At 42.8% G+C, this 13,441-nt stretch overlaps 1 protein-coding gene across 11 annotated transcripts in view; it reads left to right on the top strand.

Annotated features, from left to right (window-relative positions):
* Positions 1-13,441, top strand: part of npnta (nephronectin a) — an 82,495-nt gene that overhangs the window by 32,515 nt on the left and 36,539 nt on the right. For 5 of the 11 annotated variants that reach the window (XM_052517054.1, XM_052517051.1, XM_052517050.1 and 2 more), the window contains one exon: positions 3,264-3,356. In XM_052517054.1, the coding sequence (XP_052373014.1) occupies positions 3,264-3,356 (93 nt within the window). Of the gene's footprint in view, positions 1-1,101; positions 1,174-3,263; positions 3,357-10,593; positions 10,693-13,441 lie in introns of all 11 variants that reach the window. The other 6 variants (XM_052517047.1, XM_052517046.1, XM_052517048.1 and 3 more) reach the window with 3 other exon arrangements.

Genomic DNA, 13,441 nt, shown 5'->3' with positions numbered 1-13,441 from the left:
CTTTGGGGATGGGGGTCGTTCTGGCGATTGTAATTTACATAGGCTTACTAGGCCAGACCAGGGCTTTTGGCACTGCTAGGTTTCTAGCAGCAGCTGACCAGCAGAGCTTGTGACTTCAGGCTCCAGTCTGGACACTGTGGGCCTGATCCTTAGATGGGCTCCAAGGATGGATGGCCAGAGGAATGCCTGATGCAAACTGGTGTGAAGGGGTGTCATCAGTAGGTATTCAGGGAACGAGAAGCGCGTTGAATTGGAGCATGTAGCTGCTCCTCTGCGGTTGCGGTGGCCATTTTTAGTTCCTCATGTGGTTTGATGTGGTCTAATGAACACAGGGTATTTCCCTGGGCCGCACCGCAGATTTAAAAAGACCAACCTTTCTTTGAACCCAACAGCCTTGGATGGGTTACTTCTGAGCATGCTTGTCCTCATACTACCCTCTGTGGAAAAACTTTAAAATAAAACCCCTCACAGCTCGTGACAGTGACCGTGTCAGCTGTATTAATAAATTATTTCAATTGGCCCAAATCAATGACCAGATACAACTTTTACACGTTTCCCTGATTCAACTCCCCCCGCCAAAATATGTCGAACCCTTTTTTCTTTTTAATCAGGGGCGTAATCTAGAGGTTTCACAGCTCACCTGCGTCCTCGCGTTAACACCCTATCGCATATCTCCCAGGTTTGGAAAATGGGCTAACGCTGTCTTGTCTATTAGGTTACACATTCTAATAAAGTGGAATGAGACTACACAATGCTATCTCCTCCAGCTAAAGGAATCCCCACTAATGGCTGTGAATTCAATATGAACAATGTTCCAAGCCGAAATATGAACACTATCCCTCTATCGCCTCCAACGCCCCAGGCTCAAAGGTTTAACCGCCGCAACGATACGCTTCATATAGCTACCTAATTCGATTTCAATTGACATTTTGTGAATGGGCATTTTGAGTAACCTATATACTGGTGTAGGATCTTAATTGGAGCGGTTTGCTACAGCAGGAAAATTATCCTGCAGCAACAGGAAATGTGATTTATTATGTGGATTTTTTTTAGAGGTAGATATATTTTTTGTTAAGGAAAATCAAGTGTGAAATGTAACAGGTTGTCACGGGCGTCCTCCTCTTCACCTGAAGAGGAGAGGCGAGAAGGATTGGAGGACCAAAATGCGGCGTGGTATGTGTTCATGATGAAATTTAATAAAGAAAACACTGAAACACACTATACAAAACAATAAACAAATAACGACCGTGAAGCTAAATGAGAACTGTGATGACACAAGCAATCAACATAGACTATCACTCACAAACAAACAGTGAAACCCAGGCTACCTAAGTATGATTCTCAATCAGAGACAACTAATGACATCTGCCTCTGATTGAGAACCATACTAGGCCGAAACATACAAATCCCCAAATCATAGAAAAACAAACATAGACTGCCCACCCCAACTCACGCCCTGACCATACTAAATAAATACAAAACAAAGGAAATAAAGGTCAGAACATGACAAAGGTGAAAACTCTTAACGATGTGCCCTTGAGCAAGGCACTTAACCCTAATTGCTTTTGTATGTTGTTCTGGATAACACCATCTGCTAAATGACTAACATGTAAAGTGTAAATGACAAACTTTAGAAGACTTAAGCCTTGAATACACTACAAGTGTACATTTTCCATGCTGTGCAGGAAAATTCTCAGCAACAAAGAGTGATCAAATTAAGATCCTACACCTGTAGGGTGTACTTGCAATGCCAAAATGAAACTTTTCATGCTTGCTTATATCTTTATAGTTAGCCTTCTGTACACAGTTCCATTGTCTATTTCCACTAAGCATCAATCATGATGTTGAGTCTCCACTCTTTCCCACTGAACCTCTACATTGTACTTCACATAATGATGGTATCAGGCACACAATAAATCTGTGACAAGATAAGCGAGCTCGCCCAGACGTGTCCAATCATGATGCACACACGCACACTCACCCCTTCTTCCTGCCACAAACACATATAACCCCCGTCTCCATCTCCAACGAGCCTGATTGGTCCCTATTATGACGGACTTAATGAAGCTTTTAATGGAAATTAGTACCAGTTGGCTGAAGCCCCTGTATATCAGCCATGGTTAGTATGCTGCAGGTGAACACAGTGAGCAGCACAGTTAGACAGAACAGAAAGCAGAGCAAGCCTCCAGCTCTGTGCCTGCGTTCCAAATGGCACCATATTCCCTATGTAATGCACTACCTTGGAACAGGGTCAATTGAGCTCTGGTCAAAAGTAATGCACTATGAAGGGAATAGGGTAGCATTTGGGACTCGAGCGTCTCCAACACCAGAACACACAGAGATACTGTAAAGCATTACTATTACTAAGTCCTAATGCCTTCAGTTGCCCTAAACAACACTTCACACAATGGACAACCAGCAGTCAGACAATATGATGTTTTATGTTGTTTCTACTGCCTGATACTGAACATAATGTTCAAGGCGTTTGCCTCTGTGTGCTTTAACGCCGTGCTAATAGTGAGCTATGAGGCTATTCGTTTAGTTTCGCTGTGTTGGCCGTTTCCCACCGTAAATATCAGTGCAGCCGCTTTCAAAGCCAGGAACATCAGCACTTCAGTGCTCGCACAAAGTTCAAGTGTTTTAATCGCTTAGGGCTTGTACACTTTGAAATGGATACAAATCAACAAGGAAACAGGGTTCTCTCTCCCAATAAGCCAGCGCTGTACAGTCATGGTAAACATGGTTTCACAGGAAAATGTTCTCTCTACATTGTTGAACCACGATTCCCATCGCCCCTAATCCCACACCAGTATGACACACACGCGGCGCTGTGCTTCCATTGTCCTACATAGTAAATCAACAAATCAAAGAAAATGTTATTAGTCACCGAATACAACAGGTTGAAACCTTACGTTGAAATGCTTACTTACAAGCCACTAACCAACAATGCAAGAAAATGTTTTCTAAAGGATTTTCTAAAAAACCTAATAAACTAAAGTAGATCAACAGTAGTACACACCAAGTTACTGAACAAGTCAGACAGGATTAAATGCTTTCTCACATCTGATCTGAGACCAGGGCTTGTATTCACAGAGTGTCTGAGAGTGCTTATCTAGGATCAGTTTAGACTTTTAGATCATAATGAATAAGATTGCATAGACACCGGGCACCTGATCCTAGATCAGCACTCCTATTGAGTGTGTTCCGGGGAACTGCTCTTCTCACTTGCCTCTCTCCTATCTATGGGAATCCTCCCCAAACAGCTCTGTGCCAGCACGGGTGTAAGCATGGAGACTGCATAGGACCCAGCAAATGCAAGTGTCACCCCGGCTTCACTGGAAAAACCTGCAATCAAGGTAAGACCGTCCTCCTCACCGCCGACCAGTAACTGGGTTGATGTTGTGATCGTGACATTGGGATGCTTAATGACGTTGTGATTACACCCTACACTAAGATTGGATAGACCACGTGGTGTCTTCTGTGTGAAAATACACTGTACCTTTCATACTCCTGTAGGGAAAGAGAGAGAGAGAGAGAGTTAGTCAGTTAGTGAGCGAGAGAGAGAGAGATAGAGTTTAGGTAGGTAGTGAGATATAAGGAGGGAGAGAGAGAGAGTTGGTGAGAGAGAGAGAGAGAGAGAGAGAGAGAGAGAGAGAGAGAGAGAGAGAGAGAGAGAGAGAGAGAGAGAGAGAGAGAGTTAGTCAGTTAGTGAGCGAGAGAGAGAGAGAGAGAGAGATGGGTACTTAGTGAGAGATGAGAGAGCGATTGAGAGAGTGAGAGAGAGAGTCATAGTGAGTTAGTGGTCGTTCTAATCTGAGCCAGCATGCCTTTACTCAGTGCTTCATGGCCCCTTTCATCCACCTCCATCCAGACCTGCTGACAGTAACATTTTCCAAAGGAAACTAATGGAAGTCAAACTTCACCCGGCCCTGAGCGAGGGCATGATAATCATTGTTTATTGTCTACAATGCACACAGACATAGCAACAGGAACAGGCGTATTAATGTTGCCGTTTTATTCATTGATTCATAGCTGATGCAGGATACAGGCAGCTCTCTCCATAGTGGTTAGATACTATAATCACACAGGAGAGGGTGGTAGAAACAGCCTGAATCAGCACAAATGGAAATGCCTGCTGTGCGCCTGGGCCCACACACACACACACACACACGGAGACACACACACACACACACACACACACACACACACACACACACACACACACACACACACACACACACACACACACACACACGGAGACACACACACACACGGAGACACACACACACACACACACACACACACACACACACACACACACACACACACACACACACACACACACACACACACACACACACATACATACACACACACACACACAGACACACACACACACACACACACACACACACACACACACACACACACACACACACACACACACACACACACACACACACACACACACACACACATGGAGACACACACACACACACGGAGACACACACACACACGGAGACACACACACATACACACACACACACACACACACACACACACACACACACACACACACACACACACACACACACACACACACACACACACACACACACACACACACACACACACACACACACACACACACACACACACACACACACACACACACACACACACACACACACAGTGAATGATGCCTGGAGTGCAACCTCCCTCTGCAGATAACATCTCAATTACTGTCCTGAGATAACTCAGAGAGCAGGCTGAAAACGCAGTGCAACGAGTAGTCCGTTGAGAGTTACCACACAGTGAGTGAGTGAGTGAGTGAGTGAGTGAGTGAGTGAGTGAGTGAGTGCGTGCGTGTGTGTGTGCGTGTGTGTTGTGTCTGTGCCTCTATATTGAATTGAATGACCCCCTCAGTCAGGGTGAGTTTCAGGTAAATCCAAGTGGCTTGAAACTACTTGTGGAATTCACGCCTTAAGACAGGAATGGGATAGCATGTAATTAAAAACAAGAAGGGAGAGAGAGAGAGAGGGGGCGAGAGAGAAGGGGGAGAGGGGGTTAAAATCCTTTCCGGAATGTAGAAATGAGTCATCGTACATGTCTCAGGCTAAGGTGGCCCATGGCAGGTTGGCTGAACTTTGATGTAGTCGCTAGAAAAAGAATCAAACATGGGTCATGTTCGTTAGTAACCAAAGGAAGAGAACAGACTCAAACTGGGAGGGACTACTTAGACAGGTCCAATAAAAAACATTACATTTGATTTTTCAGCTGCAAAATGTTTTAAAACATTTTCCGTTGCGTGCTGTAATGAACACCTCTGACTTCCTTACTTCGACTAGGGCAGACGTTGCTCTTTTATCAATGTACTAATAATAATTAGACTTGTCTGACAAACTATCATTTAAAAATATTAAAATGCTAAAGTGTGCTTGGAACTCAGAGCAGTGCTGTAGACAAGCACTTGGCTTTGACATCTGGTGTGACTGACTGAAGAGCTCATTAAAGGGGCAATCTGGGGATTTTTCAAGTGATCGATCATTTAGAGATAATGTATGTCTAATATATTTAACCTTCAGCAGGAATCATTCCACGTCGCCTTAGAAACATCATTAATTATTCAAAACCTAAAGATTGGATTTATTTTCTCCATTCAAAGTAGTGATTTGCTGTTAACTGCTGATTTGCCGTTCTAATGTCAGTCGAAGACTCGCTGTGAATGTTCATTTCCCTTTATGCCGATACTTGATTGATCTATCTATCTATCTTATGTTTAATTCATGTTCGGTTAGACACCCACTTAGAACTGTAATGGTTTAAATAGTGATGTGGTGTTGTAAACACAGAAACATGTTTACAAGCAGTAGTTACAAGTATAACACAAAGGCCACATGCACACACACACACACACACACGCACGCACGCACGCACGCACGCACGCACGCACGCACGCACGCACGCACGCACACACACACACACACACACACACACACACACACACACACACACACACACACATACACACAGTGCAGTAAGGTGCATGCTCAGGGCTCGGCATTCTGCTTCCACAATAACTGAGTGGTGAGCACAGAGGAATGATCCTCAAGGCACTGTGATTAACAACAGAGTTAAAGCACCACAACACAGCAGATGTTTGTGACAGCGACAAGAGGGACCATAGAGGTGATCGTTGAGGAGAATTCACTCTCCCTCTTACTTTAAAGTCTCTCTGTCTAGAATCCATCTTGGTTAGGAACGTGTCATTGTGTCTCTCTTTCTTCCTGTACCACTGTAATGGCTGGACCATTGTATACCCATGATCTATTCATATTAGTGAGCAATTATTCCAGCAACTTAGTGTTGGGATTAGAGGTATTACAATTATACATTGTGCATTGCTATTAATTCCGTGTCATTGATCAAACATCCCCTGCAATAACACCAAATGTTCAAAATGTTTCGCTCTATCACAATTACTGATCAAAACCGCGTCCGGCTTGTTTTCAAAAGTTAACGCTTTTATTTATTTACTTTCTGCAGTTCAAACAACGGATTTACCAATCGCAGATTGCCCCTTTAACAGAATGCCATCTTGTCATGGTGGGGCCATGGTGTCGGGGCCAGATGGGTACTGATGCTGTACCACACCACATCAAACTCATTACCAAGATAATCCAGTTAGCACTGAGACGACGTGCCAGACACACTCCCGCAGATCAAAATCCCTTTAATAAGATGATTATTTTCTACGGGAGGTTTCAATTAAACCCTTGTCTCCCACTGTTTAGATGCCATTTAAAGGTCCTGTGAGGGAGCGAGCGCCATGTAACCGTTTCAGACATCAAAAGAAAAATATCTGTAATCGAGTTCTACAATTATGAGACCTCCTCTCTCCATTTATTTTGCTCTCTGTCTCTCTCTCTCTACATTTCTCTCTTTATTTATCTCTTTCTCTCTCTTTTCTCCCCCTCTCCCTCTCTCTCTCTCGTATACGTGTCAGCGAGCCAGCGCGGTGGCATCTCTCCAAATATTATGCTTCACGTACCTCAAGTTGAGTACCGCTCGGCCTTCATGTCATCCTAAACGCTTTCTATTCTGAGAGCGTTAGCTAATATAAGGTTTGGAAGTAGCCTTAAACCTCTGTAGTTAGATGACGTTAAATACCCCTGTTTAAGGCTTTTTGCTTTATTAACTGGGAACCAGGCGCTGACACTCCATCTAGATATCTATCTGTTTTAGTAGACACTCCATCTAGATATCTATCTGTTTTAGTAGACACTCCATCTAGATATCTATCTGTTTTAGTAGACACTCCATCTAGATATATATATCTGTTTTAGTAGACACTCCATCTAGATATCTATCTGTTTTAGTAGACACTCCATCTAGATATCTATCTGTTTTAGTAGACACTCCATCTAGATATATCTGTTTTATCTGATTTATCTGTTTTAGTAGACACTCCATCTAGATATCTATCTGTTTTAGTAGACACTCTAGATATCTATCTGTTTTAGTAGACACTCCATCTAGATATCTATCTGTTTTAGACTAGATATCTATCTGTTTTAGTAGACACTCCATCTAGATATCTATCTGTTTTAGTAGACACTCCATCTAGATATCTATCTGTTTTAGTAGACACTCCATCTAGATATCTATCTGTTTTAGTAGACACTCCATCTAGATATCTATCTGTTTTAGTAGACACTCCATCTAGATATCTATCTGTTTTAGTAGACACTCCATCTAGATATCTATCTGTTTTAGTAGACACTCCATCTAGATATCTATCTGTTTTAGTAGACACTCCATCTAGTTTTAGTAGACACTCCATCTAGATATCTATCTGTTTTAGTAGACACTATCTGTTTTAGACTAGATATCTCCATCTAGATATCTATCTGTTTTAGTAGACACTCCATCTAGATATCTAGATATCTATCTGTTTTAGTAGACACTCCATCTAGATATCTATCTGTTTTAGTAGACACTCCATCTAGATATCTATCTGTTTTAGTAGACACTCCATCTAGATATCTATATAGACACTATCTGTTTTAGTAGACACTCCATCTAGATATCTATCTGTTTTAGTAGACACTCCATCTAGATATCATCTAGATATCTAGATATCTATCTGTTTTAGTAGACACTCCATCTAGATATCTATCTGTTTTAGTAGACACTCCATCTAGATATCTATCTGTTTTAGTAGACACTCCATCTAGATATCTATCTGTTTTAGTAGACACTCCATCTATCTATCTGATAGACACTATCTATCTGTTTTAGTAGACACTCCATCTAGATATCTATCTGTTTTAGTAGACACTCCATCTGTTTTAGATATATCTATCTGTTTTAGTAGACACTCCATCTAGATATCTATCTGTTTTAGTAGACACTCCATCTAGATATCTATCTGTTTTAGTAGACACTCCATCTAGATATCTATCTGTTTTAGTAGACACTCCATCTAGATATCTATCTGTTTTAGTAGACACTCCATCTAGATATCTATCTGTTTTAGTAGACACTCCATCTAGATATCTATCTGATTTTCTGTTTTAGTAGACACTCCATCTAGATATCTATCTGTTTTAGTAGACACTCCATCTAGATATCTATCTGTTTTAGTAGTATCTAGATATCTATCTGTTTTAGTAGACACTCCATCTAGATATCATCTGTTTTAGTAGACACATCTAGATATCTATCTGTTTTAGTAGACACTCCATCTAGATATCTATCTGTTTTAGTAGACACTCCATCTAGATATCTATCTGTTTTAGTAGACATCCATCTAGATATCTATCTGTTTTAGTAGACACTCCATCTAGATATCTATCTGTTTTAGTAGACACTCCATCTAGATATCTATCTGTTTTAGTAGACACTCCATCTAGATATCTGTTTTAGTCTGAGTAGACACTCCATCTAGATATCTATCTGTTTTAGTAGACACTCCATCTAGATATCTATCTGTTTTAGTAGACACTCCATCTAGATATCTATCTGTTTTAGTAGACACTCCATCTAGATATCTATCTGTTTTAGTAGACACTCTAGATATCATCTAGATATCTAGATATCTATCTGTTTTAGTAGACACTCCATCTAGATATCTATCTGTTTTAGTAGACACTCCATCTAGATATCTATCTGTTTTAGTAGACACCCAGATATCTATCTGTTTTAGTAGACACTCCATCTAGATATCTATCTGTTTTAGTAGACACTCCATCTAGATATCTATCTGTTTTAGTAGACACTATCTAGATATCTATCTGTTTCTAGATATCTATCTGTTTTAGTAGACACTCCATCTAGATATCTATCTGTTTTAGTAGACACTCCATCTAGATATCTATCTGTTTTAGTAGACACTCCATCTAGATATCTATCTGTTTTAGTAGACACTCCATCTAGATATATATCTGTTTTAGTAGACACTCCATCTAGATATCTATCTGTTTTAGTAGACACTCTATCTAGATATCTATCTATTTTTTTATTTTAGGAGACGCTCTCATCTAGAGCGACTTGCAGTAGTAGCGAGCAGGTACATTTTCATACTTTTGATTCGTACTGGTGCCCCGTGGGAATCGAACCCACAACGCTGGCATTGCAAGCAGCATGCTCTACCAACTGAGCGCCATTCTCTGTCTCTCTGTCTCCGTCTGTCTCTCTATGTCTCTTTCTCTCTGTTTAGTTGGGGTGATATTTGTAAAGTTGAAAGTCAAACACTGCAGCTGCCACAGGATTACAAAGGATACTTTACATGTCATCATATGATTAGCCTTGTGTCACCCAGGTCTTTGCATTGTTCAATTACCATTCTCCTGCCACCCTTAGCAAGGTCACCTAATGGTCAGTAGGCAGGCAGGCAGGCAGGCAGGCAGACAGACAGGCAGACAGACAGACAGGGCAGGCAGGCAGGCAGGCAGGCAGGCAGGCAGGCAGGCAGGCAGACAGACAAGAGGCCCTGGACTGGACCAAGTTGGCAAGGAAGTAGTTAGACCAGGTGGTCCAGCCTGGTTCAATCAGGTAGTCACTACTCTCTCAATAGCACACACACACACACACACACACACACACACACACACACACACACACACACACACACACACACACACACACACACACACACACACACACACACACACACACACACACACACACACACACACACACACACACACACACACACACACACACACACACACACACACACACACACTGAAGTCCAGATATACAGGTGGAGGGTCAGACTGACTGATTACTCTCTCTGACTCCGAGACGTTGTCTCATGTCATCGCTGACGCAAAGGAATGCTGGAGGGAGGAGGAGAAGAAGGAGAAACAGGCTCTCTCTCCTTCTCTCTCTTTTTTGGTGTGATTCTAGTCTGCAAATGTGTAATCCTCTTTGCTGCATAATGTCGTTCTTGCTCTCCAGGAATGCAGTCGTGGTCAGAGGTGTACTAATCCCAGAGTGTGTGTGCGTGGGTGTTTCTCCCATCGGCGGCGAGCTCTCACTCTCTCTCCTTGTGTGCTGTTTTGTCTCCCCTTCCCTCCCCTATATAAGAAGAGGAACTGGACTATGTAACCCCCCTAACATGGGACAGTCACCCCCCTATCTTTCTTCCTGTGGACCACCAACCTCCAGCAGGGGTGTTGATGGAGGGTGAGATAAACTGTGGAATGTGAGGTGGTGAAGGGTGCCCCCTCCCCGCTCCCTGCCACACCCAGCACCCCCTGTATGCCCCACATGCATGGCTCAGTCCTCTATGGCTTGGGCCGAGTGAGAATGAATGTCTCCTCCTCTTTTCCTCCTCTTCTTCCCTCCTCCTTCTAGGAGAGCCGATACCAGAGCCTGGCCTGGCAGCAGGTATGGCAGAGCGAACGCCAAGCATGCCATGATGCCATGATGCCATGATGCCAATATGCCACACTACTCTGTGCCTCTTTGCACTTAAACCCCGTTTCTATTCTGGACTCCTATTCCAGCATCTCGGTTTACTGTCTTTATTTGAATCTCTCTCTCTCTCTCTCATCCCTCTCTCTCTCTCTGTTCTCCTTTATCCCTCTGAAGCAGTGGCCTTTTCCTTCATCAATCAGCACTGAAAGCTGCTGTGCTATTCCCAATTTCTTCTTCTGTTTTAGTTTTTCGTTCTTCTCCTCCCCCCACCTTCTCTTATTTTTCCTGAAATTCCGACAGCTCGGAAGGGGAACCATCACATACATGGGTTCTCATGGTTCTCAGCCACCTTAGAACAATGGGCCACTCTGTCTGTCCGGCGTTATCGTGTTGTTTTATTTCAAGACCTGCATGTTCTTGACCAGAGAGCCCCCTGGGTAATCTGTTAGCAAGTGATAGTGGCGTGTCAGAAATGCACCGCCGACGCATACCTTGAAGCAGTCCACCCAATAAATCACTTGGACTACTCTCTCCTTCTCCTCTCTCTCTTTATCTGTATCTCTCTCTCTATGTCTCTCTCTCCCTCTCCCCTTCTCCTCTCTCTCTTTATCTCTCTCTCTCTCTCTCTCTCTCTCTCTCTCTCTCTCTCTCTCTCTCTCTCTCTCTCTCTCTCTCTCTCTCTCTCTCTCTCTCTCTCTCTCTCTCTCTCTCTCTCTCTCTCTCTCTCTCTCTCTCTCTCTCTCTCTCTCTCTCTCTCTCTCTCTCTCTCTCTCTCTCTCTCTCTCTCTCTCTCTCTCTCTCTCTCTATGTCTGGGGTGGCAGCTAGCCTAGTAGTTAGAGTGTTAGGCCAGTAACCGAAAGGTTGCTGGATCGAATCCCCGAGCTTTCAAAGTAGAAATCTGCCGTTCTGCCCCTGAACAAGGCCGTTAACCCACTGTTCCTAGGCTGTCATTGTAAATAAGAATTCATTCTTAACTGACTTGCCTGGTTAAATAAAATGTCTCTCTCTTTTTCTCCCTCTCTCGATGCATCACGACAGTTCATTGACAGTAAATAGTAATATCTCAGTGAAGGGTTCAACTCCAGAGACACATACAATAGACTCCCAAGACCTTGTCAAGTGGTGGTTCTATCTCTCCTATCTGTTATCTCCTCTCTCATCTCGCTCTCTGTCTCTCGTTCGTTATCTCCTCCCGTCTCCCTCTATCTTGTCTATCTTCCAACAGGGAGCAGACTCAGCCAGGCTGTGTATGTCATTTGGCTGCGCTAGTTGCTGCTCGGCGCTTGTGCTGTTTGAGAACGTGACCCATTCCTTTCCCATCATCCTCTTCATATACATTTTCAAGCTGTTTTCAGTTGTCACTGCCTGGGCAAGCGAATACCCCTCTCTCTCTCTCTCTCTCTCTCTCTCTCTCTCTCTCTCTCTCTCTCTCTCTCTCTCTCTCTCTCTCTCTCTCTCTCTCTCTCTCTCTCTCTCTCTCTCTCTCTCTCTCTCTCTCTCTCTCTCTCTCTCTCTCTCTCTCTCTCTCTCTCTCTCTCTCTCTCTCTCTCTCTCTCTCTCTAGTCTCAATGGACAATGTTTTTTATGTTTCTTTGCCTTTTACCCATGTCTCTCTCCACAGCAGCTCTTATTAATGATGAAGGCAGAGCTCCGGCAGACAAAGCAGGAGTGACAGTGGGAGAAATGGCTGACAAATACCAGCTCCAGGGTTCTGTGTGTGTGTGTGTGTATATATGTGTGCGTGTGTGCGTGAATACTGAACTGTCAGGGAGGGTAGTGGCCAAATGAAAGGTGACAATAAAAAAACAGGGATGTCGACCAAAATAGCAGACAGGGTGAGATGTTTTGGAGGTAGTTAGCGACAATTACTGTATGTCAGTAGTGACAGTGCTAATGATGCTAACAAGACTGTGTTGAAGTGTTGGGAATTGTTCTTTGACCTTGAAACAAGTTTGAGTTACGCTTGGAAGTTAATGATAAAAAGGATTAGGATTTTTATAACATGTGTTAAGCACCCAATATATCCAGTGTGGTTATCGCCCAATGGAAATCTCAATGACATTGTTTCGTATCACTCCATTCTACGTATGAATTCACTGTTTGATGATAAAGAACAACGACAGGTGCTAATGATTGTCTCTCCAAAGTTACTCCACAAGGAGAGACATAGTCTTTCTTTTTATAATACAAATGACCAAGTAATTGCGCCTGGATTATTAATCTCAGAGCTGAAATGGCCACTTTAGTGTCTCATTCTGTCAACGATTTCTAGTTGAATGTCTTGGTGGGAGTCGATATTTAATATGATGACTTTGTCGTGACAGCTCCAGATCCGCCATCTCTTCTCGTTTAGTACTCAAGGGTATCAAGTGTAGAAGATGAAACACACAGACACAGATTTTACAGAGATTTGTTCATAATTCACTATGTTGTATATAAAACTGTAACAGATTAATTTTCTTGTGGGGTAAAGTAATTATTCAGCATTTAGTAAAATAAAAACTACTTAAAAAT

Source organism: Oncorhynchus keta, unplaced genomic scaffold (genome assembly GCF_023373465.1).
Source record: "Oncorhynchus keta strain PuntledgeMale-10-30-2019 unplaced genomic scaffold, Oket_V2 Un_scaffold_5722_pilon_pilon, whole genome shotgun sequence".
Classification (NCBI taxonomy): domain Eukaryota; kingdom Metazoa; phylum Chordata; class Actinopteri; order Salmoniformes; family Salmonidae; genus Oncorhynchus; species Oncorhynchus keta.
This window is presented reverse-complemented; position numbering and strand designations above follow the sequence as displayed.